This window comes from Heloderma suspectum, chromosome Z, assembly GCF_057233095.1.
Source record: "Heloderma suspectum isolate Gila_16-S chromosome Z, 16-S_ref, whole genome shotgun sequence".
Lineage (NCBI taxonomy): Eukaryota > Metazoa > Chordata > Lepidosauria > Squamata > Helodermatidae > Heloderma > Heloderma suspectum.
Window position 1 is genome coordinate 12209428 of NC_139476.1, and position 26175 is coordinate 12235602.

The following is a 26175-nucleotide window of genomic DNA, read 5'->3' on the forward strand; positions in this document are numbered from 1 at the left end:
CTACAATTCTCAGCAGTGATGGCTGGGGAATGCTGGGAGTTGTAGACCTTTCTTCTGTCTAAACATGCATGGGATCAGGCCATTCATCCACCTTGTCCAGTGTTGTCTACTGAAACTGGCAATGGCTCCCAGGGTCTCCGGCAGATAAAGGGCTTCCCCATCCTTTTAGCTGGTATTGAACCTGCTACCTGAGCCTTTTAGCTGATATTTGAACCTTCTGCATGCCAGGCATGTGCTCTGTCACTCACCTATGGCCCTTCCCCTAAAGACCAAATACGTTTCCAGTCCTCATGCTTCTAAATAAAGGGCGGATTTCAACAGGAAGCTGAACAGACTGTCAGGGTGCTACTTGACAGTTGTCAACTGAAGATGCTGAGGACTGAAGCTGGGACTTTCACCATGCAAAGCAGGCGCTAATCTGCTCAGTTGAGGACCACCCCTCAAACGTCTGTACTCTTCACAGCTCTTGTGGGTCGCAGTGGAATATTTACGCCCACCCGCACCAGAGCAGCATAATGCTGCAGTTTTGATTAGCGATGGGAAGGGAAAGATCCCATTGAACCACCCACCCCGGTCCCCAAAGGAAAGACTCAGTGCTCCATCACACACTGTAAGCTGGTCTCACCTGCTCTGCTTTGAGGGTGAGCTCGATGAAGATTTGTTGAAGTTTTTCATTCACAAAGTTAATGCAGAATTGCTCAAAGCCATTTCTCTGAACGGTGGGGAGAGGGAAAAGAGAGATTAAAAAAAAATAAAGATGCGGTTATTAGGGATGCTGGCAGAATTCGTTCTTTGCGAATTCCGACATGAACTGACCTGCATCATGTGCACTAACGTGGATTGGAACATAATTATCTGTCGGATTTCGCACGTCTCCTAATTTCATGATGTGTCTTGCAACTCAAAAACGTATCAAACTACATTTTAAAATGTGTGCCCTTAAAAACAAGCAAACATTGAAATAAAGTATGTCTGGAGATGCAAATTTTGTGAGGAAATACATCCACAGATATGTATTTAAATATGTCTTTAAATGTGAATTTTGGTGGGATTTTTAAAATTATTTTTTAAGGAAAAGCACAGATTAATGTGGAAGCTGAACAGAATGGCATTATGAATGGACACATGCAAAAGTGACTGGAAGTAAGCTGATCCTTCTATCCCTAATGGTTAATCAAGATGCCCCTCAAATCACCATACACATCGAGACCAGAGACACGTTCACTTTGAGCCATGGCAATGTCTTGTACCAAAGCCAAAGTGGGCAATAGGGTGCAATCCCAACCAGTGATGTTCTGAAGGGGAAATTTTTCCAGTGCTTAATTCAGGGGCGCAGAATGGTTTGTGTGTGTGTGTGTAGGGGGGGATATTGCCCCCCCAGGCTGTCTGTGGGCCAGCTTGTGTTAGTGGCCAACACACCAACTGACATTACACCAACTAACAGCATTTTGTCCATATTACTTGTCCCCGTGCTGGGAGAGGCAGAGTGTTCAGAGTGTCTGAACAGCTCCCTTCCAGTACTGACTGAGCCCCCTGCATTGTGCACCATCCCCATGTGGGCAGAGTGCATTTTTACCTGGACAATCATCTATTTCTCAAAAACGCCAAAAACATCCAGTGGACAAGCATAGCATAGCATGCCCAGTTCTTTGGGTGTGTTATAATTAACATATCAACAGTTTTGAGTGCCTTTATCCCTCACCCTTGGATTTAAACAAACCATGTAAGTACAGGCTTTAAGTTTGACAGTGTGTTCCAATAAAAAACAAATCTCCACATAAAACTCTAAATTTGTTTGGATGTAACATATAACATTAAGTGGGGTTGGACTCGACGGTCTTATAGGCCCCTTCCAACCCCCTATTCTATGACTATTCTGTGAAGTGCTCTTCATTCCTAATCAAACACTGCACTTCAAACGTTTATGACTATTGGTACATAAAATTAACATGGGGTATTCCTTTCAGCTTTGATTACTAAATATGTCAAATAAACATGCTGACTCAGATCATGCTCAGTTTAGATCACCCACTGGAACATTTTCTGGATTTTTTTCTGGTTCAAAATTCACTGGCCCCATATCAAAGCCTACCTGGAATATTTCAAAACCATAAATATCCAGTACACCAACACTGTATTCCTCGTATGGCTTCTGCATGGCCCTGTTGATGGACTAGAGATGAAGGGAGACTGGTTAGCAGCAAACAAGGCAGAAAGTTCATTATCAGCTGCTGCATGAGTGTTGGCATTCAAATAATCATAGAGTTGGAAGTGATAAACATGATCATTTTGTCCAACCCTTTGAAAAAGAACCCCCCTGCCATCTCACTTCAGTTCTGGTATTCAAAGAACAAGAGAATTGGAAGGGATAAACAGACCACCAGCTTGTTCGACAGTCTCCAGTAAGTCCAATTCTTATAAGTCCCATATTTAGTGTTCAAAGAAGCATAGAGTTGGAATGATAAATGGGCCACCATCTTGTTAAACCTCCAATAAGTCCCATCCTTCCAATTTGGTATTCAAAGAGCCATAGAATTGGAAGTTATAAATGGGCTCCCACCAAAGGAAATGAGGCAGGTGGCTACAACATAGAAGGCCTTCTCCACTGTGGCGCCCCATTTATGGAATGCCCTCCCTAATGGGGCCTATGCTGTTATCTTTTCAGCACCAGGTGAAGACATTTCTCTTCCCCAAGTGTTTTTGAGTTTAGGATTTAGATCTTATTGCTCCTTTCATGTATTTCACATTGTATTCTTCCTGTGCTATTTGCTGTTGTTGTATTGTGTTTTTATCTCTTAGCTTCATGTAATCTACCCACGGAACTGCTGTCATTACTTGGATTAACCATAACAAACAAACAATATTGGGGAACATGGGTGGGAGGGTGCTGTTGCACTCATGTCGTGCTTGTGGGTTTCCCATGGGCAGCTAGTTGGCCACTGTATAAAGAGAATACTGGACTGGATGAACCCTTGGTCCGATCCAGCATGGCTCTTTTGTTCTTAACACTCTCTCAGTAATAAGCCCCATCCTTCCATATTTGGTATTCAAAGAATAAATGGACTATTGTCTTGTTAAATTCTCTCTAATAAGTACCGTCCCTCTAATTTGGTGTTGAAAGAGCCATAGAGTTGGAAGTGATTAAACAGGCCACCATCTTGTTCAACAATTTCCAGGAAGTCCAAACCCTTTGTCTGATATGGTATTCAAAGAACCATAGGCCTGGAATCAATAAACAAGCTGTCACACTGTCCAGCTGTATTTAGAAAGGTTCCTGCCCCACAGATCTGCTAGAACAGAACAAAGCCACTCACCTCCACCAGAAAGTCAAAGACACGGGAGTACAGACCCTTGGCAAGGGCATCACGGGTATAGGAAGCTTGTTCTACATTGAGTGTCACGTTGATCGACTCTGATTGGCCGCCCCACTTGCTGTCCATTTTTCTACTGGTGAGCTTCTCATTCAGACGGTCCTTGTCAATACCCAACAAGTAGGCCGGAAAGGCAAGCACTGGGATGAGAGAGGGGAACACGACTCCATTGGTGTCTCCAGACAGCACAGTGGAATGTTTGGAATTGCCAGACTTATTGTCATCTATAACATTTGCGTGCATCCAACTTCCTCCAGGAAGTTCAGGACAAAACATCCTTGTGGGGTAGGTTAGGATGGGCCCCAGATCAGTGAACAGCCCAAGCTTTGGGGGCTGAACAAGATAGTTCAACCCAGCTCTTTCTGGCCTAAATCCAGCACTCTACCTACTTCACAATGCAGGGTATCATTTCAAGTGAGATGAGAATCTAGAATCCAGAGGCAGTGTGGCACAGTAGTTAGAGTAGTGGACAAGGATCATAGACACCTGAAACTAAATTCAGCTCTCCAGCTGAAAGGGGTTCAATGCCCCTGCTATAAATTCTGTGCAGGTTTGCAAAATTTGGGGATGATATTTTTACTCCCAGTTAGATTAAGGATAGACAAATCTGTGAGTTTCACTTTCTCCTGCATTCAGCTAGTGTTTTGTTGTTGTTGTTGTTGTTGTTTTTAAAGCTTAAGTTCTTTCAATCCCAAATATGAAGAAATCTGCAATTTTTTTGGTAAATTCTTCTAAAAAATGAAGCTAAATTTTCATCCACCCATTGTTTGTGGGATAGCTCAAAGCGATTACTCACAATCTGGGCTTTCCACCTGGGCATAGTTGCCATGTTCCTGGAAGCTGATGTTGCCAAGATGAAGAATGCCTGCTATGATCTGTAGGACAAGCTGCTTATCATGACCTGTGATGCCAATCACGTCCATGGCATTCTGTGGAGCACAGCCCAGGGCAAACAAAGAAGAATTGAGAAAGAGAGAGAGTTAGAGATGTGCATACAAGGAAAACTAGAGTTTGGCAAAGTTCTCCAAATTCCACTTGGAAGCTCGTTCCGTCTTGTGTCCACATCACTTTATGGTGTTTGCTTTTTTTCTTTTCGCATGAAAATGTGTGTGTATTTTTGTGCATATTTTCGAAAATGTGCACATCTTTGAAAGGCACACATTCTTCTGCCATTGATCAAAGTGTGTGTGCACGTGCATTTTCAAAAGTCTGCATTCTTTTTCCTCTTGCATTTCCCAAATGTACACCTGCTGTCAAAACATATTTTGGTCCATGAAACACATTACAAGCTCGTAAATGTATGGACTTCAGCTACAGATTATGTCTGAGTCCATGTTCAGACATAATCTGGAAGATGTGAATTAGGTAAATCCCGATTTCTTTAATTAAAAAAAAACACCCTGAAATGAATTTCTCATACATCCGTAGAGAGAATACATTTACTGGAGCATGTATTTCAGGTGCAAGCAATGCTTGATCTTACTGCCGATTATGGCCACTCACCATGGCCTCGTGGAAGTCGCTCCGATCGTCCGTGCCATCCACTTTGTATGTATCTGATTGGCTCAGGTAATAGTAATAGTCTGGGGTCATAATCCCCAGGTTATGTTTCTGATCTTGAGAAGCACCCTCTATGAGCTGTGAAAGCAAGAAGTGGGGAAGAAGTTGCACAATGACACAAACACTTGGCACACTGGCAGTGGGTCTCCTGATCATCCCAAAGGGTCCCTTACTGTGAAAGGGTGTGCTGGAAAGATAATATTATTTGCACACCGACTGTCATGGCTGCACTTGCTATTGCTGGCCCATAGTGGTGCATTGTGCATGTCATGTACATAAGCATTCCCATGATGACACCATATGTACCATCAGCTCCCTTACCTGGTAATAGATGTGGAAGTTTCTCTCGCTCTCATTCTGGCTCACTACCCGGGATTTTTCCAGCAGGAAGTTGGAGATCTTCCCTCCATCGGGCTCACCCCCGCGACTGAACTGGATCTCAAAGTATTTTCCCTAGCGGGAGACACAGCACATTGGGCAGGCAAATCGGAAAGACAGCTTTAACAGCCCAAGGGGTTAGAATGCAGGAATCAAGAATGGACACCTCAGGATCTCCTGGCTGGAGGCCTTCAGGGTGCCCTTCTTGGAGCATACAATCTTAGGATGGCCTGGCATCTTATTGTATCATGTAGTCATAAGAACATCAGAACATCAGAAAAGCCCTGCTGGATCAGACCAAAGGTCCATTCTCATCCAGCGTTCTGTTCACACAATGGCCAACCACCTGTTGACCAGGAACCCACAAGCAGGACACGAGTGCAACAGCACCCTCCCACCCATCTTCCCCAGCAACAGGGGGACATAGGCTTACTGCCTCTGGTACTGGAGGTAGCACAGAGCCATCAGGACCAGTAGCCATTGATAGCCTTCTCCTCCAGGAATTTGTCCAACCCGCTTGTAAAGCCATCCAAGTTGGCGGCCATCACTACGTCTCGTGGAAGTGAATTCCATAGTTTAACTCTGGGCTGTGTGAATAAGTCCTTCCTTTGATCTGTCCTGAATCTCCCACTGTTCAGCTTCATACTAGGTGATCCTAGTATTAGCAGAGAGGGAGAAATAGGTCTCCCCATCCACTTTCTCCACAGCAGGCATACTTTTGTCCTTTCTGTTTGAAGGCTTGCCCAGTCAAATTGCAAGTTAAAGATAATTTTTTCTATGAAATCCTTTGCCCTGAGATCTATTGATGTAGGGCAGCTTTGAAATATTTTAGTAAAGAAAGAAGCTGGAGAAGACTTACAAATCTGCTGGAGTTGTTGTTTCTGACAGTCTTGGCATTGCCAAAGGCTTCAAGCAATGGATTAGACTGGAGAATGATGTCTTTAACATGCTAAAGAGAAGAGAAACCCAGGGAAGTTTACAGGATAGAGCCAGGTGGAAGTGAGGAAGAGGAAGAAGAAGAAGACATTTATTTTTTTCCTCTTTCAAGGAGCCTGAGGCATCTTATGTGATTCTCTTCCTCTCCCTTTTCTCCTCACAACAACCCTGTGAGGCAGGTTAGGCTGAGAGTCCATGATTGGCCCCAAGTCACCCACTGAGCTTCATGGCCAAGTGGGGAATAGAACCCAGATCATTCTAGTCCCAGTCCAACACTCTAACCACTACACCACACTGGTTATTTTGAGATGCCTGATCACCCCTGCCAGTGCCCCCGTGTCCTGGGCAGGGTCTACCTGATGCCTGTCCCGTTCTCCCCTCATTTAAAAGAAATTCAGGCCCTGCATTCCAACCAGTTCCAGCTGGCTGAATCCAACTCCTCTTCTGATTTCCCACAATGCACTGACTTGGAGCTGTTCTGGGGCATTGTGGGAAATTAAAAGGTTGGCTAGAATGAGTCACCCTGCATTGCTTAGAGGGCTGCCACCATGGCCAGCAAAGCCCAGCAGGACCCACTGACGGGGGGGGGGGTGCTATCACAGGACACTTCACCCAGGGCTCCCTCAGTCCTGGAGCCAGCCCTGCACCTGAGTCATCACCCATCTCTTCAGCATCCCCCGTGCTGTCATGTAATCATCAAAATACATCTTCCTGTAAGGTCTGAACCTCCTTTTGAAAGGAAGGGAGTTCTTCAAGTTAAAACAGGGGTGCTGAATCCCCAGCCCATGGGTCTCATCCTCTGAGCTCCCCAATCTGGCCAGTGGAGTCTCCTGGGGTCCTATCACGAAAAGAGCAGGGACGCAAATGGCGTCCGCTATGCCAGATGCCATTTGCGTCTGCAGACTGGCAGCGGATGGCTGCAGACTCAGCGGACGGACACAGACCCAGCCAGCGGCAGGTAGGATCCATCCGGGCGAACTTCACAGGGTGGCAGATGGGGGTTGGTCCGTTCTGCCATGGACTCTGGGGGGCTGGATTCTAAAGAATCCATCCTCATTGGAGTCCGTGGCGGAATTCTCCACCATCCCTACCTGGATGGGGCTCAGCAGGCTCTGGTGTAAAAAGCGTCTTCCTTGCCTAGTGCTGGAAACAGTGCTATTCCTTCAGCTCCTCATGCCTGGTATCTTGTTTCCCTGACCCTTACTCATGTTTGGGTAGACCCTTACTCTATTTATCAACCTTTGAACTAGGGATGTTGTGAGCATTTGGTTGGGGCTCAAGGCCTGGCCATTTCTCACTGGCTCAGCCCCCTGGGCACCAGTCTGCAGATCCCTGTGCTTGCCTACTCTAAATAGACCATTTACACCTGCAATCTTGTGTATATGGGCTGCTTTACAGCCGCCGTTTGCATAAAATCAAAATGGCCCTTTACAAAAAAGGCCAAGCTGCCATTTTGCGTAAAATGGTGGCTCAGCAAGGGACTGGGAGGACGCGTGCCACCCAGCAGCTCACTGCATGCGGCAAGCAGTGTCAAGCAGCCGGCAGTGGTCTAGTGAGTGGAGCGAGGCAGGCTGGGGCGAGTCCATCCATCCGTACTTTGGACTTCTGCCTGATGCTGCCTTCTGGACTTTGGTTCTGCTTGACTGATATCCTGTGTGTTTGACCTTGGCTGCTCTTCTGATGTCACTCTGGAAAAGCCTTGTTTGCCCACTTAAACTGTGCTTGAGTTTTGCTTGCTTGACTTTTCTACTGTAATCAGCTCTGTGTTTTGCATAGCAAAGAACTGAAACTAGTTAGAGCAGGTGTATTTCCCTGTAGTGGGCTTCCATAATTTAGAGGTGCCGAGATAATGATAAGCCAGATCCAGGTTTGCTTACAAGGAGACTTCATTGAGGACTTACAGTGCACAGGCGCACCCAATGGTTGGATCAGGCAGCTTCTCTGAACCCAGAGCCATGGGGTAAGATGGGTCTTATACCATACATGTCAGCAGTGAGGCAGCATGACGGCAGCAAGCATTAATTAGCATTCATCGGCAACTTTCCCAGCATAGCCTAACAGTGCTCGTTCAGAAGGAAAACAATCCGAACTTTCCCAGCACAGACACCTGTAGCTTAGCATCAACAGAGCCTCACTTCTCAGGCACATCCTAGGCCCTGATAAGAGTCAGAGCTTGTTAGCATGGAATGTGCTGAGGCTGCGCTATCGACCTTTGACTCATCTCACAAGCTCAGAGGCCCACTAGCAAGGAAATTGCACTTAATATCAAACCAAAGCAGAAAGCATTATGGACTTCTAAGTCTCTCTAAATCTACTGGTTACTCAGGTTACAGGCCCAAGGCCTAACAGCGGAACAGTTGTGGGAAATTAAAAGAGCAGTCTGTTTTTTAAACAACAACCACCACCACCAAATTCTTATGTTTTTAGGATTAGAACTATACACGTGAAATGAGTTACTCTGCACTAGCCTTCCCCAATAGGGTGCCTTCCAAATGCTTTGGACTATAATGCCCATCATCCTCATGGTGGCTGGAGATGATAAGGTTTGTAGTCCCACACAGCTGGAAGACTGCCCTGCACCCAGCTCTGTGTTCATGATTCTTCGAAAAGATGCTTCTCCTCTCTGCCTCTCTGAAGGGAAAAGCATAAAAACAAACACGGAACCAGGACATGGTTAGCAAGAGGAAGAAACAGGTGCTTTGCCACTGAGACATACCTGTACTTTTTCGCCACCCCCGGACACTTTGGAAATATATCCCATGATGTATTTTGCTGCCACTGTTTTCCCAGCGCCACTTTCGCCACTGAAAAGACACATGTGTGATGGGGTCAGGGGAGTGAAACAGGATGAACTTAGAAAGGACAGTGATGTGTAATCACAGCTAGGGTGCCCCTGTCTTGCTCCACAGGGCCCCAATCCTCAGAGAGACTACAACAGTCTGGCTGATTTGGGACAACAGGTTATTTGGACAATACTTCCTGCTCCCTCCAATGCCTCTGCCCACTCCATGGATTTCCATAGATCTCCAGAACCCTTAAATGCCTCCACCCATTCTCCCTTGCTGCCCGTTATGCCTGGAGCCCCCTCCCCAATCTCTCTAGCTCTCCAGTTCTCCCACATGGCTCTCCCCGTTCGCCCTTGATGCCTCTTATGCCTGCAGCCCCTTCCCAAACACCTACTGATCTCCCACTCCCTTAAACAACTCTGCCAGCTCTCCTTTGCTGCACCTTATGCCTGGAGCACTTTGCTGCCTCCCCACCCACCCAAAAACATAGGTCAGGAGTATTGAACCTCTTTCAGCCCGAGGGCCAAATTCCATTCTGGAGAAGCCTTTGGGGGCCACATTCCAGGGGTGGGCAGGGCCAAAGGCAAAAGGGGTGGGGCCAAAATACCAGTTTATTTTAGCTTGAAGCTCTTACTACCATCATTCCCCCTTGAATGCCAGTTTTTGGTAGAAAGGCAGGGTACAAATCAAATAAAGCCAGAAAACCACCAGACCTCTTTCCCACCCCTGCTGTAGAACCAAGACATCTCCAGGATGTGTGTGTGTGTGTGGAGTAATGGGGAATGCTTCAGCAGTTGAATGTCTGCCTGCTGTGTTAAAGGGATAGGAGCCCCACCAGAAATGGCCATTGCCTCTCTCTCTCTCTTTTTAGGGAGGGAAAGGGGCATGTGTGAACAGGGCAAAAAAGTTAACTTAAGCCAGCTGGTGGGCAGGGGAGGACATATTATGGAGCTTTACAAGCATAAAAGGGGAAGTTGCTTCATTATCCTGCAACCTGTCTGTTGCAATGATTTCATCAGGGGGTTGGGTAAAACTAAAAAGTATATGAAGTCTGGATTCTGTGTTGAATATGGTTGCTGTCTTTTTCTGACAGGACTCCATTATTATTATTATTATTATTATTATTATTATTATTATTATTATTATTGATTTACATACCACTTTCCACAGATTTATTAAGAGGTGATTTTTTTTAACAAGGCAAAATATGCAGCAGCTTTCTCCCTTGCTGCAGCCCAAGCAAAACCAACACTTCTCCATGCGGTGAGTGAGGCTGGAGAGCTTCTGTTATAAGGAAATTGTGTGTATATGTGTGTATGTGTATGTATGTACAACCCTCATGTTGAGTTTCCAGTTTTGGTTCCTTTAATTCAATATTTATTAAGGAAGTGTCAACGTAAATTTAAAAAAGTTCTATCCATTTACAATGGCCTTCCCCAACCTGTTACCCTCCCAGATGTGTTCGACTACGACTCCTGTCGCCCCTCAGGCAGTGTGTGCTGTGCTGGCCAGGGATTATGGGGATTGTAGTCCAACACATCTAGAGGGGACCAAGTTTGGGGAAGGCTGATTTACAAGATAGAGAAAAAGTCAGAAGGTTGTATATTGTCATGAAAACACTCCTTCCAAAAGTTAATAAACATCGACCCTTTTTCTATAAAATAGCCCATTCGTGGTTTATGTTGACAGACTTCTTATAAAGCCAGTGAATTTTTAATCAAGGCACGTTTCCAGCTCTTTTTTAAATCAGATCCTACTGATCTCCAGTGTCAAACAATACACATCCTCACTGCTATGCATAAGTTTAAGTATAAGTTATATTCTATTCTCCCTTTTACATGGCAGAGTTCAACTGTTTTAAGATCCGGAGACACCTGATGCCCTGTTATCCACTGGATCATGAACAGGCTTTTATGTCAAAGTTGCCTAATATTTGAGCAAGATCAAAATATACAAAAGAGGTAAGCTTTTGGAAATTGACACTGGAAACGCACATCTCAGGAAGAATTTCCAGTCATTTAATAGGCCAGGGATAGTCTACTGGTGTTTCATCAGTGTTAATGGTTATGAGATTGTCTCCTGATGTCCGGGTCTCTCTCTTGTGTTTTGGAATGAGACACCCCACCCTAGTTTGGAGAAGGTGACATCCTTCCAGCTCAGAGGCAATTATATGTGCATCCCTAGAAGTTAGATCTTGAACGTTGGAGGTATTCTGGGCCACACCAGGTCAGTAGAGCTCCTTGTATATGTTAGATTCTTTATTACATTTATATAGATGCATGTAAATGCAATGCAAAATATGTAGATTGTGAGGTACTCAAATAGGCACAGCACCACTGTCTGAGAACATATGAAGAGCGCTGCTGGATCAGACCAAGGATCCATCTCATCCAGCATTCTGTTCACACAGTGGCTAACCAGCTGCTGACCAGGAACCCACAAACAGGACACGAGTGAAACAGCACCCGCCCACCGATGTTCCCCAGCAACTGGTGTACAGAGGCACACTGCCTCTGATACTGGAGATGGCATACAGCCATCAGGACTAGTAGCCACTGATGATAGCCTTCTCCTCCAGGAATTTCTCCAGTCCCGTTTTAAAGCCCTCCAAATGGGTGGCCATCACTACATCTTGAGGTAGTGAATTCCATTTTTAACTCTGGGCTGTGTGAAGGAGTCCTTCCTTTTATCTGTCCTGAATCTCCCACCCATCAGTGCCATGGGGTGACCCCCCTAGATTCTAGTATTGGGAGAGAGGGCAAAGCATCTTCAGGAAGGGGTGCTTTGCAGCAACGAAATGTTTGGGGAGGGCTGCTTAACCCTTTACCCACCCATATTCTTTTCTCATAGGAACACTGGAAGCTGCATTATGCCAAGTTAGACCCATTGGTCTACCTGGCTCACTACTATCTACAATGACTTGGGGCAGCTAGGAGAAGGGCCTCATGTGGAGATGCCAGCACTGAACCTCGAACCTTTTGCACTCAAAATATGCACTCTGTCACTGACCTGTGGCCTAAAATAATGTAAGTTTCTAGTCCTCATGGTTCTGAATGTAAAAGGAAGCTACCCTTTGGCTCACCGAGCTCAGTACTGTGTACATTGAGTGGCAATGGCTCATCAGGGTCTCAGGCAGGGTCTAAATAAAGGGCCAATTCAGGTCAGAAGGTGCTTTACACCTTATCAGAGCTTTGGTACAATTAGATTAATCTTGCCTGCACTGATAGGCAACGGCTCTCCAGGTTTTAAGACCCAGATCTTTCCCAGCCCTACCTGGAGATGCAGGGATCAAATCTAGACTGGAACCTTCTGCATGCAAAGCAGGTGTTCTATCAGTACTACTGAGCCACGGCCCTTCCCTTCTCCAGCACCTCACCCAAACTGCTTTTCCCCTCCCTGGTTTCCAGAGGTGCAAGGGTTTTTCCTTATATGTGACAGGATGAGCTTAGGGCATGTGCATGTAAGTGCCTGATGTGCATGAACATGAAATAGAAGTGTGCAAGGATCTAGGATCCAACTTTCACTTCTGGATTATGTTGGAAGGTATTCAATGGACTGGTTGTGTTTCTCTCCTGCCCATATGCCAAGGAAATTGCAGAAGCATAAAGTATCCCCACCCAACCCTCACCACCATTTTAACCACCTCACAATGACCTTGCGAGGTAGGTGAAGTTGAGAGAGGGTGACAGACCCAAACTCACATGGTGAGCTTCATAACTGAGTGGGGATCTTGAACATAGGTCACTCTCATAGAATCATAGGGTGGGAAGGGGCCTACAAGACCATCGAGTCCAACCCCCTGCTCAATGCAGGAAGTCTGATTCCCAGGCGGTATCCCATCCAAGTACTAACCAGGGCTGACCCTACTTAGCTTCTGAGATCAGACGAAATCAGGCACATCCAGCTCTTTGTTTTTCCTATCATTATCATGATCATTAATATGGTTATGTGGATTCTGTACTCCCATTGTTAGGCACCCTTGATCTAACAGTCACTTGATTCCTTCCTTCCATTTTATCCTCACAACAGCCCTGTGAGGTAGGTTAGGCTGAGAGTCAGGGACTGTCCCAAAGTCACCCAGCGAGCTTCATGGTCAAGTGGGGACTAGAACCTGGATCTCCCATGTCCTAGTCCAATACTCATCACATTGGCTCTCCAAGTTCTATGATTTTAATGTTTTATATATTTTATATTGTTTTATTGTATGTGTCTTGGTTTTAATTTTTGTGAGCCACCCAGAGGGCTTCAGCTATTGGGTGGTATAGAAATGAAATAAATTAATAAATAAATAAAATAAGTTCTAGCCTTGGGGTTTCCAACAAGGTGCCTCTCTTGGCACCAGCCACGCTCCCCACCCCTCCTGATTTTTATTTTATCTTTTGAGATTTGGGGGGGAAGGCTGGCAAGCTGTAAAATGAAGTGCTGCCCTTCTTCAGTGCCATCTTTATTTGGGTTCCAAAGAGTGATTTTGTGTTCTGAAGTTCTGTCCCCACCTCTGCCTTGGACTTAGGTTCTTTGGCAAGTTAGTTTTCTCTTAGTCTCAACAGTTTGGCTACTGGGAAATGAATGGCTTCTAACCAGCCACAAGCACTATGGCAGCCACTTTATGAATGGACAAGCTCTGCCCCCATGGCAGCCATTTTGTGGCAGCATCCAATGTGCCCCTTGTCTCAAAAAGGTTGGGGACCCCTGCCCTCCTAGCCCAAGATTCCAACCACATACACCAGGATACCCAGCTCTTGGATTCTGATGTTTACCTGATGATAACACACTGGTTCTCCCCATCGATCAGCATGTTGCGGTACATGTTGTCAGTCAGTGCATAGATGTGCGGTGGATTTTCGTACTGAGCCTAGAACATAAACCAGAGGCATAAAGTCAGGGCTATAAAACAAAACAAAAAGATATTTGAAATTCTGCTCCCAAGGAACTGAATTCTCCCGCCTGTGTTAAGGCTTATCATAGAATAGTATAGTAGGGTTGGAAGGGGCCTACAAGGCCATCGAGTCCAACCCCCAATGGCTTGCACTCCTAGACCCATTTACACTGGGTCTATTGAACACAATAAGCCTTACTCCTGAATTAAGCGTGCACAGAATTACACTGTAAACAATGAAAGTTGGCATCTTTTTGTTACATCACATAATTTCTTATGTGGTATATGCATGGTACTTGTATTGGAAATAAGCACATATTCTTCCCCTGTTCAGTCATTTCCCTCAATTCCTGTGCTGTGTGTGGGTCTGTTTTTAGATAGTAATCCTTTTGGGGCAGGGACCTGTTCCCTCATGCATCGTAAAGCACTATGCACATAAATAATAATTTACTCTACAATGTGTTTTCCGTCCAACCTGCCATATCCTCTTTTGTTCATACTCCCTTCTATTCTCCTCCCATTAATTTTTCTGTGCCCCCTCCCACCCCTCAGCATTCAATGACCACTAAGCATGCTAACTTCTCATTAGGCTGTTTCCTGCTCCCACCCCACTTTTAGGGGGGGGGGGGGTTCCTAATGGTTTTTGTATTTCTGCAAATATAAGCCTACTAATAACCTTCCTCTGGTGGGTGAGTGGTACCATTTTGACTACGGAAGCAATGGTACTCACCACCTGAACATCAGAAATAAAACGAATAATTTGTGCAGATTTTGCTAGAGGTGGGAGGGGCAAGGCCACTGAAGACAGCCTCCCAACCACTAAGAATCATATTCAGCCATCCTTCTGGTTTCTCAGATTTCAACCAGCATCACCCCCACACAGCTTATCTTTGCAACCTTAATGGCTAGAAAGAGAAACATAGCGTTGGTTTTAAAAAAACAAATAGCTGGGGTTCTCAGTCATCTGAACCGTTCTGTAAACTTGCTAATAAATCAGCAAAACAAAGTTGGAGAGTGGGAGATTTCATGCAACTATTTCTCCCCAAATTGCTGGGTTAATGGGGCTTGCTCCCAGGTAAGTGGAAACCTATCTGTACACTATGTACATCATCTAAGGGCCTCCTTTCCTCCGAGGGAGGCTTGGAAGGGAGAGGTCCTTTTCAGTGATGACCCCCCAGTTGTCTCCCCAGTGTGGCCCACCTGTCATCAACATTGTTATCTTCTCAATGCCAGGTTAAGACCTTCCTTTCCTCTCAGGCATTTGGAAGCATATGATGAGGTTTTAATCAAATCCTGGATTTTTCTTACTGATGATTATTTGTTTTAGATCTATGTGTGTCTCTGTGCATGCTGTCTGTTTATATGTTCGTATGTAAAAAAAAAATATAACATATTTTAAGGGTTTTAATCTTTGTAAACCTCCCAGAGAGCTTTGGCTATTGGGCTGTATAGAAAGGTAATGAATGAATTTCATGAATTTTGGCCAAATCACTATTTCATGCCAGCCAGGTACATATGTCTGTGTGGAAGGAAGAAATGTAATGAATGAATTTCATGAATTTTGGTCAAATCATTGTTTCTCGCCAGCCTGGTATATACGTCTGTGTGGAAGGAAGAGTCTTAGGAATTGAGTGATGCGAGAACAGAACTTATCAGCCACATCTCTAATGTTCCTTACCGCTCCTTGGTATAGTTCAACTTCTCGGTCTGTGAAGTAAGGCATTTGTTTGAAGGGGTTGACAGAGATGAGAACTGGGCCAATATAGGTCTGAGCATCGCTTGTTAAGGTCCAGATGGAGGAACAATAACAAAAATCACCTTTGATTCCTTTGGCTGAAAGCCTGAAACACATTCTTAACTCCGATAAAGAGCATTCACACACCTCAAAAACAAGGACAACTGGACTTTTGCCAGCTTGGCTTCCCAGGGCTTATTCAAAGTGGAAGGAGAGAGTAAAACAAATATGCTCTTCAATCAGCACCAAATATGTATTATTTTATGTAAAATATTCTGCAAGCATTCAAGGAAGCTTAAAATGATGACATGAAAAAATAAAGCATAATATGTACGTTCAGGATGAAATGCCCAGGTGCCTTGCTGACAGGCTGGGCTCCATTTTGCATCCTCCACAGTGTGTTGTTCCATGTCACTGTGGAGAGAAAATGGCAGCCACCCCCTCCCCGCCCCCAAATGGTGGAGAACATTCAGAGAAAAATCTGCAAAGTGACCTTTATTTCTGTGTGTGTGGAAGGGGGCAGGGGAGAAAGAAGAATCAGGAAAATTTATCAGAAAAACGCCTTCTGAGAAATTTCAGTTCAGTTCTAGAACTTAGAAATATGTATTCTTTTATTAGTGGTAGACAGGACTCCCTAAGTTGAGAGAGAGGGCCATTCCACCAGCCCTGCTGAAATATTACTTGCTTTTCCCCTCTTCCCTCCCCATACCTTTTTCTTTTTCTGTTGTGACTTTTTACATTCTACGCCTGTGGACAGAGACTGTCTAGTTTTCATTGACTGAATGCAAGCTGTTCCCAGAGACCTTTTGGCTGAAGAGCAGGATAAAAAATGCTTTAAATAAAAACAATAAAATAATACATTAATGAGAATTCTAGCTTCTGGACCTGAGAGATGCTCCACACATAACAGGATGGCAATTGTGAAAATGGAGGAGCTGAAGACATTGAGCCAGAGATCATTTAGAGACGGGTATTTTTTTCTCAACTTTCTGCCACAATATGCTCCAGTACTCCCTGGACACTCCCTGGTAACCCCTCTCTAGTAAATCATGGCCCCTCTGATGTGACAGACGATGGGAGAGTAAATAATGACTGGAGAAGCTCTCCTGACCTTCTCTGACCTTCTGAGATTCTCTCTCCAGCCTTTGCAATGCAATTCCCATCAGATTTGGTGAGAAGCTGACACTCTCCAGCTAAAGGCAAGGAATAGGGCATAAATGACATTAAGTGGTGTTAGATTCAGGACAATCAAGGACTTTTTCACACAACGCACTGTTAACAGAGCAACTTCACTGCCACAACAAGGTGTAACAATTTCCAGAAGACTAGTCTGTTGCAGCAAAAACAGTGGCACCTTAAAGACTAACAAATTGTCCGTCTGTCTGTTTTTGTTTGTTTGTTTGTTTATATCAGTCCTGGATGTGTCTTCAGTTATGACTGTTCATAGCTGTTTTTAGTTACATCATTGCATGTTGTTTGCATATATGGTCTGTGTGCTTTTATGTAAATGGATTTTAAACTTTGCATATTGTATTTTAATGTTTTCACTTCTGTAAACCACCCAGAGCTTCAACTATGGGGTGGTATAGAATGGAGGAGGAGGAGGAGGAGGTTTTTATTGTCTTGTAGACCCAAAGACTGGTTCCCAAGGTGGTTCCCAATTCAAAGTGTAAAAACAATTTAAATCATAAAACAATAGTCATCTAACATAATACACAGACAAAACAGTGGCAGTTAAAATTGCCCGCTAGGGGGATATTGGGCTCACCATGCCTCCCAACATGCATGGCGGTGTCTGGGTCTCCTGAACATGTGCAAAACCTCAGTGGAGGCTCAGGTTTCAGTGGGTCTGTCAATCTGCTCTGGTTTTCAGTCAGAACCAGTCAGAACTCTCAAGGAGCTACCCTAAGTGCTGATCTCTATGGGCTCTAACCCTTTAGAGTTCTGACTGGTTCTGACTGAAAATTAGAGTGGATCCACAGCCCCACTGAAATAGGAACCACCAGCCTCCCCTGCATGACACCACATTTTGTTTGAGAAATGGGTGGCTGCTTAGGTGCCCAGGGCAAATGGAAAAAAAGTCTGTTTATCCTCTGCCTGTGCAGACCACCCAACCAGCATTCCTCCATGTCTGCCCAGAGCACAGCAGAAGGCAGCACAGTAGAGCAGTAAAGGCAAGAGATGCACAGAGCGAGAGGTCAGGGGAAGTGCAGGGGATGGGGAGAAGCCCATGTGGGGTTGGCTTCTGGGTGTGTATGTTTCTTCTGTGTCAGTGAGGTGGCTGTGTGCATGTATCTGTGTGAGGCCAGCTGATTGAATCCAGACCACACACCAGCAGAAGACAGTTTTCTGAATATGTTTTTGCAGGTATTTTAAAGTGTTTTTTTACTACTTTTTGGATCTTTTTTGTTTTGCCTTTTAAAACACATGCGTGTGCACACAGGCAGACAGACATACACACACACACACATGCACACACTTTGTTTTTGTGATGGCAAGCTTCTTGGTTAAATCCACCTCCAAAACCTTTCCTATTACCCTGCCTCCAAACACTCGGCTTTGCAGGTATGTGCTCTCATGCTTCCTCCTGCATAATTCAGTTCACCTTACTTATGAGTAGTCATTGATCAGCTGGATTCTTACACTGTGCAGCCTCTCAGTGTTACTTCTGAGTATGTTTGCAGATGGGTGGCTGTGGGGTTGTTCATTAAAAGAGGCAGATTTCAGATGCTCTCAGAATCTGCTGCTGGGTTCCAAAGAGAATTTTCCTGTGTGGCTCTGAGGATATCAGCATCATTATTACCATTATTATCATTATTGTTGGTGTGTGTGTGTGTGTGTGTGTGTGTGTGTATTTCTTTGCAATCATGATCTTAAAGTCGCATGATTATCTGTGCAATGGGAGTTGATCCTGGAACAGGGCAACATGACTCCAAAGAAGTGCTTTTCTATGGATGTGTGATCCCCCCACCAGCTGACACTGCACTCATGATCTTAAAGTCAGTTTCCTTATTTGTATGATGGGGGTTGTTGCTGGAACAAAACAAAAAAAGTGGCTCCAAAGGAGTGAATTTGTACTGGTTGTTGTTACAACCAGAAAAGGGGTAAATTTTGGATGCTCCAAGAATTTGCTGCTGGGTTCCAAATAATGCCTTTCTCTGTGGCTCTGAGGATAGCGTTGTTGTTGTTGTTGTTGTTGTTGTATGTGTGGTTGGATTCTCCACCCCCACTGTTTTGCACTCTTGATCTTACAGTCACTTGATTGCTTCTGCAATGGGAGTTGTTGCTGGAACAAGAGAATGTGGGTGTCTCCCCCCTGCTCTGCACTTATGATATTAAAGTCCATGTGCCTCAGTTTCCCTTTTCTGTGGTATGGGCTGCTGGCTGCTGGTGATTCAAAAACTGCTCTGCCTCTGGTGACCGTGTCCTCCACACCACCAGTTCTTGTGCACACCAGCTGGCACCGTGTAGAAGCACTTAAAAATTACAAATCGTCACCCTTGGTTATTTCTTGTGATTTTGGTTGGACCATGAAATGAAAATTGAAAATGCACTTAGTGAATTACATAACCTAACTCTATGCACATGGAGAAAGAAGGGGAGAGAGTAAGGAAACAAGAGAGAGAAGTGAAGGAAGAAAACGTATATTCATAGGAGACAAAGCTATTAGATGTTTTACTATGAGATGCAGTGAGGGTTGCTAGGTTTGATGGCTTTAAAACAGGGATGTTGAACCTCTTTTAACCCAAGGTCCAATTTCCATTCAGAAACTCTTCTGGGCAGCATTCCAGGGGTGGTTGTGACCAAAGGCAAAAGGGGCGGGGCCCAAAGTTCCTGCTTAGCCAGTCACTAAGACTTAGGAGAGGCATTTTAACCCTTTAGGATGGGGAAAAACTGCACAACAGCTGGAAAACCTCCAAATGATCAGCGGTTGGGGGAACAGGAGCGGGGCCATAAGATCTGGCCATCTGGGGAGCCTCAGAAGGACCGGATTTGACTCCGGGCCTGAGATATTGCATCCCTGCTTTAAAAAGAGATTTGACAAATTACAGGAAATGGAGGGGCCTACTGATGGCTATTTGACATGACAGATCCCCTATATTCAGAGGCAGTCTGTTTTAGAGCTGTGCACAAATGGCCTTGTGAAATTCTCCACCCTATTAGTGGGCAGAGAAATGGGGGGGGGGGATTTCACCAAATTTCTCCAATGGGAGGAGAAATTCTCCAACAGTTTCATGTAGGACTCACAATTGGCAGGGGTTGTTGTAGGACAACTTCTTTCTTTTTCCCTAAGGGTTTTTCTGTGTTTTTCTGCTGCCACCGTAAGTGTGGAGGCTTCCACTTTCCTGCACCTTTCTCTGGGCATTTTATAATTTATTTTGGTGGTGTTTTTGAGCTTTCCTAACCACTGTGATGTGGTGAAGGGTGCTGTGTGTGCATTTTCTTTCTATTACACATCTCCCAATTGCTCTGCAGCCTCCCAGGCTGCCTGCACTTGTTGATCTAAAAAAGCCCTACGGGAGGAATTATTTTATTATGTCTTCCCCTGGGCTTTAATTGAAATGTGGGGAGCTGAGGGGGCTACAGGCTGCCACAGAGATGATTGTGCAATGAAAGACAGGCCACTCATGCACACTCCTCAGCCACCTCCTAAGTCAGGTAAGCACAAGAACCCTGAACCCAACCCATGAGAATTTCTCCAAAATTTCTCCTCCTTTGAATTTCTTTTCAAAAGCAAATTCTTTTCTATCAAGTTGAATGAGAGTGGTTGAAAAAAAAATATGGGAGACATTTTTGGCACAGCACTAGTCTATTTCTTTTGCTGGGTACTCCTGAGGGCATCTGGTTGGCCATTGTGTCTGTGGGAAGCAGAATGGTGGACTAGCGGGATTGTGGTTTGATGTTCTTATCTACAGAATGTTGGGCATTAGGGGGCAATCCTGACCTTCAGCACCTGTCTCATTTGAAGACATAAAAATCTGGAGGAGAATCCTTTTCTTTCCGTGCCTCCTGCCAAAATAGGTGAAGAAGTTAAAACACAAAAAAACAAAAAACAGCATTTAGGCCTTCTGGTAAAATGTGGGTGGGAATCCTGTTGACTCATGCCTGAATACAGAAGTATTTACACAACAGAAGCAAAAGATAGGGGGTGTTTTTTAAAAAAACTCTTTTTAAGAAAGGAGGACAGGTTTCCGGTTGTGTGTGTTTGTGTTGTTCCATGAAGCAAAAAAGCCCAGCAGATCTGAACCAGTCACATCCCATCAGAGCCAAACGTGATGTAGGTTTTAACTGAAAACCCCAAACCAACTACCTTGCAAGGTCCTGAGATGCCAGACCTTATCTGTGGGCAGCTTCACATGCAATGTGGGTTCCCACAGCAAAAGGAATATTTTTGGACAGCCCTTCGCAGTGCCATCGTCAGGTTTGGAGGGCCCTTGGGCAAGACACCCTCAATGGGGCCCCTTCCTCGGTGAGTCTGTCTTCTCACTGCCATTGTCCTCAGCTGCTATTGCTCCTCACCCTCTTCCCCATCATTGCTACCACTTGCTTGCTTGCCAGGCAGAGAGCCAATGAAGATGTAGGCCGTGGCGTCTCCTGCTTTTCCTTCTCGCCACCGCCGTTGTTTGGGCATAAGCAACAGGCGGGTGAACAAGCTGGTTGCTGTGGTGAAGAGGAGCAGCAACTCCAGGGGGCTCTTGCCAGTGGGCCCCTGCTGGGGCGTGGGCCCTTGGCACCAACCCTTCCCTTTCACACAAGATGCCTTGACACACAAAGCCGCTTGCTGTCTTCATTTTCCCCAGAATGCCTCTGGGCACAACAACGTTAGAGGTAAAGAAGCAACTCTGTCCCTGCATGTAGGGCTCCTCTCAAAAAGAACAGGATCAGGGTGAGAGAAAAAGCTAGAAACCTTCTTTTGGCAATGAAGAATCCATGCGCCATCGAGAGATGGGTGGATGCGGGATGTATGACCTAGGGAGAGGCATGTCCCCCTCCCCTTTGGGCCATTTTCCCCATTAAAAACACCGACCCCATCCAAAGCATCAGTTCACCCCCATGGGGCAAAATATTCATGAGTTCTTTGTGAGGCAAATACAAACTGGAAGGGAAGGGGGCAATTTCAATCAGAGAAAGATTTAACCTCCTTTCCCTGTCCTCATCCAAATTCCACCCCTCCATATGGTGCTTGAAATACAGGTGGAAGCAGACCTGGAATGGCCAGGAAAATGCCAGGGCCCCTGGGCCCACCTGGAGAGCCCACTGGGGCAGACGCTGGTCACTTAATAATCACTTCCCCCCTTTTCTCACACGGCATGGCGTGAAGAGCTGGCCAACATTGCAGCTGCCCGGAATCTTCCTTTCCCCAGAATGTATCTGGGTCTTCTGTGTGAGGGCCCAGAGGCATTATGGGGAAGATGGAGGGCAGCTGCGACCAAGGCAGGCGCTTCGCTTCGTGGCGTGCCACAGCCTGCCATTTAGAAAAAGAAGGAAGGAAGGAAGGAAAGAAGGAAGGAAGGAAGGAAGGACGGTCTCATAAGCTGAAGCACCTTGGAGAGCTCCTTTAGAGTTCGGACTGGTTCCGTCTGAAACCCAGAGCAGATTCATCACCCCTCTGACATCGGAGCCACCAGCCCCTGCTGGATAAAGGTTTTGTCACAAGGGCTTAAGCACCAAGGAGGCTGGCATGCTAGAGCTCCTGCAGAGGACTGCTGTAACCAAAAGGCCCTTGTGGATGTACTCCTTTCTGTGGCTTCCTGTTCCTGCCCTTTCTGAGCATATAAAGAGCGCTAAGAGTGACAAGACACAGCAGCACCACATATAGTAAATGGCCAGTGGGGAGAGTGGGGAGGAGGAGGAACCGCCCCCTCAGAGAGGTGGGGGAGCTACCAAAGGCACCCTACCTAAGGACCCTCCAAAACATGGGGCTGGAACTGCTTAGCACTCAGCCGGGGCTGCCAAATTTGGAGATAATGTAGTCAGAGGAAGAGAGAAACAAGTCCATGGCCACAAACCACAAGATTTTTTTTTAAAAGCGGAAGCCCATATTGCGGGGGGGGGGGGCAGTGACATATGCAAGATTTAGGCTATTCATGTCTGGCTGAGAACATGCTGCTTTTTGCAGCCTCCTGAAAATGAGAACTTGAACCCATCGGTCAGGACTGCAGGGGAAAGGAAAAGTGTACCAGAAAACTTGGTTATTCAGGCAGGCATTTGGGGTGGGTTAGGGTATTTTTAAATAATGTTTTAATGTATAATTTTACTGTTTTAAATTGTACCATTGTACATCGCCCAGAGTGGCCGACTGACCAGCCAGATGGGCTAAATAAATAAATAAATAAATGGAGGAAAGCAAAAGACCCCTCCCAGATCAGATGAAAAATCCAGCCCTCCATTGGCAGCAGGGATCAGCCCAGGTGCTTCTAGGAAGCCTACAAGAGAGTGTCACGATTTCAGACTTTCCCTGCCATTTCTTCTCCAGCATTTGGCAATGACACTGGTGCAGCAGCAAATTTTGACCTGCAGACAGTCATCATGACAGCCCCCCTTAGCCCCCAAGGAGAGTCCAAAAATTCAGGCAGCTGTGTTGATTCGTATCAGCAAACTAGTTCTAGCAGTTTTCATCTCTACCAGGAGCTGGCCCTTTGGAAAGCGAATGGGTCTGAATTTCCTATTCAGGATCAAGCCCTCACAAAAATACTTTGCATCACAACAGAGAACAATATATTGTTCTTAAGAATTTTCCTTCCCCGCAGCTGCTTTCCCCCATCTAATTCTTCCCAACAACTTTTTCCCCATCTAATTCCTTTTCCCCAGCTACTTTCCCCCATCTAATTCCTTTCCCCCAGTTACTTTCCCCCCATCTAATTCCCTTTTCCCCAGCTACTTTCCCCCCATCTAATTCTTTTCCCCCAGTTACTTTTCTGTCAGGGTGGACACGGAGCCCACAGAACCTCAGAGCAGTTCTGATTCTCAGGAGGAGCAGCCGTCCGTGGGAGAGGAGTGCGCTCATCCATTCCAGGCCCTGCAGCTGGCAGAGATTCCTCCTGCCGGCATTCCAGACATAGATAGCAGTCCTGGGAGTGAAAGAGCATGGGAGGAGGGCTGGCTGGATGCTCGATGCAGACGCAGGGAGCGACGAGCTATGGAGGGCGCGGAAAGGAGGCGTAGCGCCTGTTTGGCACGCAAGCAACAGTCGTGTCTAGAGGACCCAAGGGAAAAGGGGAGGGACTCTCCCTAGCCCATAAGTTCAGGGTCTGCAAATGATTCTCGTTCAAACGGGGACCAACTGTTTCCAACCCGGGGCATAGATTACTCTGCTGTTCATAGCTTAGTCGCTGGTGATAGAGTTATTAAGTTGTAAAAAGAATAAAGCCTTGAAAAGAATCCTTTGTCTGTGTCTGGAGTTGGCTACTGGAGTAGACTGAAAGAGGCCAGCTAGGGCCTCCTGACATTTTCAACCATCTAATTCCTTTCCCCAGCTACTTTCTCCCCTCTAATTCCTTTTACCCCAGCTTCTGTGAGGGTTGCAGCCAAGCTCAGAGGGAACAAGGAAGTCTCTGAGGGGGTTACCAGGGGATGTCAACATCCCTGCTAATCAAAAAGTCTCAGTGCTGCACCCTTGCGAGCCCTGCCTCCACTGCACCCCGGGGCAATAATTGGCATGTGAAGGTTCCAATGAGCTATTGTGGCAAACAGTCATTGGTAAAGCTCTTCCACTACACATCTGTCTGATCTGAGCCATCTGTGTTAGAGGCTTTCATCAGGTCTTATGGCAGTGAGTTCCACAATCTGATCGAATGTTGGATAAAGATGGGATATTCCCTATGACAGTCCAAAGCCAACTGTCAATTCATTTCATAGGGAGGCATCTCGCCTCCCTCCTATGAGTTCTAGTATCATGAGAGAGGTAGGAGAAAATAATCTGTCCATACCATTTATAATTTTATAAACCAGGGATGTAAAACGTCAGATCTGGGGCCAAATTCAGCTCTCCAGTGTCCCCTCAATGGTCACACCTCCTTCCTGTGTCCCATCCTCTTTCCTCCAATTATTTGGTGGGTTTTGTGCTGTCCCCCCTCCCAGTCTAAAAGGGTGAAATGCCTTTCCCAAGAGTTAGTTACTGGCAGTAAGAGATTTAAGCTAAAATAGGCTGGGATTTTTAGCCCCACTGATTTTGCCTTTGGCTCCACCCCTTTTGCCTTCCTCTCTGCCCACCACTGGAATGTGGCCTGAGGGCCTCTCCAAAATGGAATTTGGCCCTCAGGCCAAAAGAGGTTCAACACCCCTGTTGTAAACTTTGGGCTCATACAACCAGAATTGGATGACCTTTCTTTGCATAACCCTACCTCTCTTGTCCAGATTCTGGTGAGGACAGCTAATAGTTAGCTGCTAAATAGTTAGCAGCTAATTTATTTAAGTATTTATTAAAAACATTTCTTGGCCACCTTTCAGGGCAGAATCCCTCCCAAGGTGACTTACAGCCAGAAAATACATAAAAGTTATGATACCAGGATGTCCTTCAAACATCACTGTCAAGAAATTCCTCGGTATCCTTCAGCCATTTGTTCTCTCTCGGCCTCAGTGTTCCACATCTATAATATGGGGATAATACTGGCTGCCTTATAGCTAGGAATGTTGGAGAAATCCACAACAGAATCAAATGAGTTCAGAGTTCTGTGAATCTGACCTGTGGAATCTTTAGTGGACCGGCTATTCCCGAGTCACACAGATGCCACGGACTTGCATAAAAGAGTTTGGTGGGGGGTTTTTACTTTCTGGAATTCTACACAAATTTGTTGTAGAAAAATATGTAGAACAAACAAACACTAGCTGAAAATGTACATTTCCTCCATAGGCTAAAACATGAAAATGCATGTTCAGGGGGGACTTGCATATTTGGGGGAGATTTGCACATTTTCACAAATGGGAATTTTTGCAAGTGCGAATGAATGCAGACAAACTGGAGAGGGTTCAGAGGAGGGCAACAAAGATGAACAGGGGACTGGAAACAAAGCCCTATGAGGAGAGACTGGAAGAACTGGGCATGTTTTGCCTTGAGAAGAGAAGACTGAGGAGAGATAGGATAGCACTCTTCAAGGACTTGAAAGGCTGTCACAGAGAGGAAGGCCAGGATCTCTTCTCGATCATCCCAGAGTGCAGGACACGGAAGAATGGGCTCAAGTTGCAGGAAGCCAGATTCCAGCTGAACATCAGGAAAAAAATTCCTGACCGTTAGAGCAATACGACAATGGAACCAATTACCCAGGGAGGTGGTGGGCTCTCCCACGCTGGAGGCATTCAAGACAAGGCTGGACGGCCATCTGTCAGGGATGCTCTGACCTGGATTCCTGCATTGAGCAGGGGTTGGACTCGATGGCCTTGTAGGCCCCTTCCAACCCTACTATTCTATGATTCTATGAATTTGCAGAAATTCTAGAAACTGGGAAAAATCCAGTTCCGTCAATGAGCAGATGACGAAACGAAAGGCACCTGACAGTCTGTGAAACACAAACAGAACGGATTTCACAAAATCAG

General features: G+C 45.7%; 1 protein-coding gene across 4 annotated transcripts in view; it reads right to left on the reverse strand.

The window, feature by feature from the left end:
* MYO1F (myosin IF) overlaps positions 1-26175 on the reverse strand; it is a 68819-nt gene that overhangs the window by 28543 nt on the left and 14101 nt on the right. For 2 of the 4 annotated variants that reach the window (XR_014786468.1, XM_084825526.1), the window contains exons 3-12: positions 15586-15675; positions 13789-13883; positions 8962-9049; positions 6169-6258; positions 5253-5384; positions 4875-5009; positions 4168-4300; positions 3315-3511; positions 2093-2173; positions 626-712 (exon numbers count right to left, since the gene is read on the reverse strand). Coding sequence is in view for 3 of the 4 variants with exons in the window: in XM_084825526.1 (XP_084681652.1) it covers positions 626-712; positions 2093-2173; positions 3315-3511; positions 4168-4300; positions 4875-5009; positions 5253-5384; positions 6169-6258; positions 8962-9049; positions 13789-13883; positions 15586-15675 (1128 nt within the window). In the remaining variant the exon portion in view is untranslated. The remainder of the gene's footprint in view (positions 1-625; positions 713-2092; positions 2174-3314; positions 3512-4167; positions 4301-4874; positions 5010-5252; positions 5385-6168; positions 6259-8961; positions 9050-13788; positions 13884-15585; positions 15676-26175) is intronic. The other 2 variants (XM_084825527.1, XM_084825528.1) reach the window with 1 other exon arrangement.